Source organism: Pyrus communis, chromosome 10 (genome assembly GCF_041283825.1).
Source record: "Pyrus communis isolate YQ-2024b chromosome 10, ASM4128382v1, whole genome shotgun sequence".
Lineage (NCBI taxonomy): Eukaryota > Viridiplantae > Streptophyta > Magnoliopsida > Rosales > Rosaceae > Pyrus > Pyrus communis.
The window spans coordinates 26,777,226-26,783,312 of record NC_142574.1 but is presented as its reverse complement, the minus strand read 5'-3'; the positions used below and the strand labels follow the sequence as shown (position 1 = coordinate 26,783,312).

At 37.1% G+C, this 6,087-nt stretch overlaps 1 protein-coding gene across 1 annotated transcript; it reads right to left on the bottom strand.

The window, feature by feature from the left end:
• Window positions 1–1,724: 1,724 nt before the first annotated feature.
• Window positions 1,725–5,411, bottom strand: LOC137727400 (E3 ubiquitin-protein ligase RSL1). The gene is made up of 4 exons (XM_068466269.2): window positions 5,019–5,411; window positions 4,078–4,732; window positions 2,836–3,596; window positions 1,725–2,428 (listed from the first exon to the last, which is right to left on the bottom strand). The coding sequence occupies exons 2-4, from the start codon at window positions 4,498–4,500 to the stop codon at window positions 2,044–2,046; spliced, it is 1,569 nt and encodes a 522-aa protein (XP_068322370.1). The 5' UTR covers window positions 4,501–4,732; window positions 5,019–5,411; the 3' UTR covers window positions 1,725–2,043.
• Between the last annotated feature and the right edge of the window lie 676 nt (window positions 5,412–6,087).

The window sequence follows — 6,087 nt, the reverse complement described above, 5'->3', positions numbered from 1 at the left end:
AATCCATTGGACTTTGCTCCTTACCTTTGTTTTTGCCTTCCGCTTTTGGATTAAATTTATGGGCTATATTTGGGTGAGGAATTTTCTAGCTGGAACTTAGGCTAAGTGATGTGGAAATATACACACAAAAAAAATTTAGAAATGCACTCGATGATCATTTACGAAGGTGCGTAGGAAGAATTGACCACGGAATGAATGCACTGTTTGAGACTCGAATGTCATCTAGTACGATAAATACTAAAAACTAACGACAAACTCAAGCATTACTCTTTTATCTAATCGTAAGAAGTTGAAAAATACTGAACAAAGTGAAGCCCAACCGGCCATTTTCGATTCTTGAGAACAAGCCAAGCCATGCTTGAACAAGGTTAGCAAAAAGCTAAGTCCAAAAAAAGCCAACGAACACCAAATTTCCATGTGTAATTGGTAGTAGGTTTGGATTGAAGCCACTTAAGCACGAAGGTTCCATTAAACATGTGGAGATGGTGAACTTGATTGAAACTCCCCTTATCCAAAATGCAACGTGTCCTCTACGCACTTTGCAAAACCAAACACCACCACAACCACCACCCGTACAATCATAAGTGGTGGGTGAGTGTGGTCTCTTTCCCATTTACTTAAAAAACAAACATGACAAAGAGGGTGTCTATCATACAAAATGGGACAACTATGAATACAATGTAAATTGGCTCGAAATAGCCGGAATTTGTATTGAATTTGGATTGGATTTGGTTTGTCGTAAGCTTTGCTCGTTCAGGAAACAACCCAAACTTGAGCTTTGGTTGTTCGGCTGATAAAGCTCGTACACAACTCATTTGCACTAAGTTTGCTTGGCAAACGAGCATTTACAATGTCAACAACAAAATAACAAAGCTTTATCTAATTAAGTGGGATTGACTGTATAAATCTTAGAACATCATTGTACTCGATTTTGCACCAAATCTTCTGTTATCTCCAAATACTCTTTGTTTTTTCTTAAAGTCTTTTTTCAAGTCTTCCTAGGTCTAGTTTGGTATTGATGTGCTTTGAAAAAAAATTGTTTCTACTGTGCTGTGAGAATAAGCAGCTGTGAAATAAAGCAATTGAGTATTTGATAAACTTTTTTGTAAAAGTGTTTTTGAAAAAAAAAAAAAAAAAAAAAAAGCAGTATTATAGTGTTTGATAAACTTTCATGTAAAACAGATGTGAAAAAAAGCTGGTTTTTCAAAGCTGGGTTTTGCAACTTTGTGTTTTTGGCTTTTTTTTTCACCCAAAACTATGAAAAAAAACTGAAGTTGAGTGTTTACCAAACATAAAAAAGATCCCAGCTTTTTTTTTATAACCACTTTTTTCAGAATCACCTCAGTACCAAACTAGGGCCTCCCCTACCTTTTGCCCTAAGCATCTGTCTTGTAATTGCATGTTCTAACCGAAGCATTTGTGAGTCATCGGTTCACGTCCAAACCACCTTAACCGATTTTCTCTCATCTTATTTTCAATTGCGATCACTCCTACTTTACCTTTAATATCCTCATTCTTAATCTTGTCATTTCTCATTGTGCCTATACATTAGACGAAACATTCTCATTGCCGTTACACTCATTTTTTGCACGTATCGATGTTTGACCGCCTAACATTCCATGCCATAAAACTTTGTTGGCCTTATTTACAGTGTCGCTAGAAAAAAATCATATCAACCCTTACTTTGATGAGTATTTAGTATTTTTCATCTCAGAGAGTGCATCTTTAACGAAAAATATTTTTTCAATTCAGTAACATGATAAATGTTATTTCAATTCAATACACTTATCTTTCTTCTTTTTTTTCCCTCTTTTCTTTCAAGAAGAAAGCTATCGCCTATCAGCATAGACGCTTGCCCTTCAATGTTTTACACAAGGTACCTTATAATGGCCGCAAATCTTTTTAACACAATGCTTATGAAACTACAAAGGAAAAGAGGCACATAAATCTCCGCAGTGAATAGAGCGAGACACTCTTTACTCCTACGAAAGGTATTCTCGGGTAGCTGTGCAGATTATTTTCGAATTTCAGAAGTCCTATAATTCACTGGATGTATTCTTCGTAGTAGTTATCACTTATAACGGAAACAAACCTCTCGAGCCAAGGAAGCTGATGAAGATCTTTCATGGCGTCTACATAAGAATCTGTACACCGAGGTGGGGATTGATAAGGGGGATGGTCGCTTAAACTGAAACCCCCCGCTAGGAATCTCTGGATCAGCGCCAGCTGCGATTTCTCTTGGTCCGAGTATGCATCCATTATCATGGGGAGTGAATTGAATGTTTCCCACGCCCATTGCTCGGATTCTTGCATAGACTGAGTGACCAAGTCTTGTGTGTTGTTGTCTTCGTCCCAAAAGGCACATTGACAAGTCTGTTGGCTATCCCGATATTCAGCACCACAAGAATAACAGAACTCATGCCCACACCTGAAGATGAGGAACACAAAATGCTCAGTAAATTTCAACAACTTGTAACGGAAAGGACACACTGATTTCTTATGTAATAGTTACACAATGATTCAATAAACAAACGTATGCCTCTATGAGTAACCTACTCACAGCATATACCGCTTAAAATCAATATTCCCATGAGCCAAAAATTGTCTGAGATCATAATAACCGACTACAATCTAGAACTCAAATCATTTTTTCATAAAGATTGTACTCTCCTTCAGAGGCAAGCAACAAGTTTCCAAGAAATTCAAACACATTGGTTCAAAGCATACAAAAGACATTTTTTGGCACAAAAACACACATGAAGATCCATTCTCAATCAACTTAGTCGGTGCTGTTAAAATTGAAAAGTATGTGTAACATAATGAAAATATTCTTACCAGCACGTCATGTGGTAGCAACCTTGAGAGAGCTCAATCATCCTACGACACTGCTGGCAACGCCTCCAGCTGTTACTTTGTGCCAAGCGATATAAGGTAATGTCTGCAGCATCTCTCTCTTCCAATGGGAGATTCTGGAACTCCTCGCAGCTCATAGAAGTATGCCAAGGAACCCCACAATCCGCACAGATGAACCTCTGACAAACTGGACATTCAATGCAGCTGTTATCTGACTGACTTGATGAACTTGCCCTAGCTGAGAAACATTCAAGGGGATCAAGCAGGACAGAACAATTTGGAAATGGGCAGTACATTCTATCTGAGTGGAGAATATTTGCTTCTGCAAAGGATTTCTCCAATGACTCATACGAAGTGAGTGGAAGAAAAGATTTGCACTCAGCAGTGGAGATGTAATACTTGCATCTCAGTTGAGGACATCTGATGGGGACTTGAGAGGACTGCACCTTCCCATCAACGTATGTTCTCATGCAATGTGAACAGAACTTATGAGAACATTTCATGGTGATCATCATCAAGGATGGTTTATCGTCGCAACAGATGGAACAGTTCTCAAGAGATTCAACACCCTTAGCAGGAAAAGAGACAACTCCAATAGCCACTTGGGCTAATTTTGATGGCCGCTCAAGATCTACATCAGGGGCAAGTTTCAGAACAAAAGCTTCGAGATTACTGGCATGCTCTAAAATCCTTTGCCTCAGTGCCACTAGGATTGGAACTTCAAGTTTCTCCTCATGTGAAACCTGTCAGAAATTCAATTCGTTAAAACAAACTTGACATACAATAAGATGATTTGGAAATTTAATGCTAGTGCTACAACTCAAATGAAGAAAGATGAAGTAATTCTCAAGAGCAATCACTCAAAGTGTCGTTTTCTAAATAACACGGTAGTATCCACTTCTCAACTATAAAAATTGTGCTGCTAAAAAGGGTATATAATGGATAATCAAACAGAATAAACCCTTTTTTATTTAATGAATTCAAGCACTAACAATGCTGATATTGCAGTGGAGAATATAGCAATGAACTTATGAAACCCAAATTCGAACTGAAAGTTGTTGGAAAATCCCAAAATCATATTCCAAAGTACGCACAGAAAGCAAACAGATGAGCCAGAAAAATCAAGATTAACACAAAAGTCTTGGTTACATATTTAATACGACTTTCTAAAACGTTAACCGACATGAAGAAAGAAACATTACTGTTTAGTAGTGAAGGACTCACCTGATCATATAGCAATTCAGAATCTGTAAATGCATACACCCTACGGACTTTATTCTGCACAGCCTCCACTAAACCATCCATCAGGGCTAAATAGTCAGCCACAAGCTCCTCCACATAAAAATCAAGCCTTTTCTGCACCTGAATTGCAGGAACATTGGTTGATCTTTCCATGACAACTCCGATTCCAGAAAGTCCACAACCGGGGTCCCCATAGCCAGCTATGGACATGCCTTTGAAGAACATTTTCACAGAAAATTCGTCGAGATCATATTTTGACTCATCTTTTGTCTCCCCTTTCACTTGTTCTTCAGTCTCCTTCCAAACTTCATCTTCGTCTTCACAACAGCTGCGGAACTCTTCTTCGTCTTCCTCTCTAACTAAATTAACAGAAACCTCATCACCAGAAATTGCCTGACCCTCCATTTCTTACACAATAACTCTGAAATTCTAAACTTAAAGCTGCGATTATTACTAAAATCCAATCACAAGCAACCAACCAATCAACCTGAAGCTCTGTATTTTCAACAAAATCTCTCCAAATCACAAACAAATGTTCCTTCCAATCACTGGCTTCCAAGGCCTATCTCTAAATAATCAAACAAGAAAACCCATCAAGGAATCGATCCAGAACTGCCACTTGTAGCATCACCTCCACCTAAAAATACCACAAGGAAAAACCAATCAACCAATCGATTCAGCTCCTAATTCCGAATCGAAAACCCAGAAAAACCCATCAAGGAATTAATCGAAAAGAACCAAAATTTTATAACTGTTGGCTCATCCACATAAAAAAGGAACCAACCAAAGAAAGAAAGAACACTAATTTTCAATTCAATCCCTCCAAAAAACTGCACAAAATATTAAATAAACATTGAAAAATAGGATAAGAGTATGATACTGGAAGGGCAACTGGGCAAGAAAGAAGTGAAGGTTCGAATTACCTTATCCGGAGGAGGGAATTGAAGTGTCTGGAATCAGATTCCTTCTGGGGGTCTGAAGTCTGAGACGGTGTCTTGTAACTGTGGTAAGGGTACAATAAGAACCCTAATCTGACAAATTCAACCTTTGGTTTGGTGCCTCCCCCACTTACAAGATGCTGTTTTTATTCTATTCTTTTATTACTTGGATTGGATGAAATACTAGAAAGGAGTCCTCAGAATTATCATCGGCAATTGCGGTGTTTATTGGCGTAAGAGAAAAAGTTAGCGCCTTTGGCCTTTTGCTTTGCCGCCACTCTCTTTCCTAACACATGCTGTTGGGGATGGGATTGCTTGCTTGTGTTCTTTCCTAATCATCATTCTCTCTTATTTTTGTTTTGTATCTGTAGGTAGCATAATTTTAAAAAGGAAATTCTTGGTTATCGTTTAGTATATAAATAGGACGTTGATAATGTAATGCAATCACGTTCAAGTATTATATTCTATATTTACAGTGTAAATATGATTTGGTAACATGATAGTTAATAACACAAAACGATGTTGTAATTACTATAAGAAAGATTGACCAAAAAAATTAGTATAACAAGGTTGATGGTAATGTTGTTGACGTCATATTACGTTGACAAATTATGTTATTATTAATTAGACGTGATTCCGTTACTACTATCAATGTTGATGATTATACGGTATATACATAGGTTATACCATAGATGTCTTATTACAGTATAGATGTAGGTTAATACTTGGGAACGTCATGAAATCACAACTGTAATTCGCTTACGGCCTCCCTATGAGGTTAGCATTCAATGTGTGAATTATATAAAAGTGTAAATTACACTATATTGTTCAAATTCACACTTTAAAGTTACATAATAATCTTATCGTTATACCTAATTCCATGTAATGATGTTAGTATTAATATACCAAAGTTGGTCTTTACATTGTGAACCTCATAGTATACTGTAAAGAATTGATATTATACTTGAACATAATTGCATTACAAATTGAAATGGTAGTATTCTTTCCTCACAATTTCCTCATTATTTACCCTATATTTGCTTCAATGTTTCTG

What these genes read in the sequence shown, in the direction of transcription:
- LOC137727400 (XM_068466269.2), bottom strand. Translation starts at nt 4,500, where the DNA reads ATGGAGGGTCAGGCAATTTCTGGTGATGAGGTTTCTGTTAATTTAGTT. An exon ending in CTGAATTGCTATATGATCAG is followed by an intron (nt 3,597 to 4,077) that starts GTGAGTCCTTCA and finishes AATTTCTGACAG; the next exon opens with GTTTCACATGAGGAGAAACT. An exon ending in TGCTACCACATGACGTGCTG is followed by an intron (nt 2,429 to 2,835) that starts GTAAGAATATTT and finishes CCTCATCTTCAG; the next exon opens with GTGTGGGCATGAGTTCTGTT.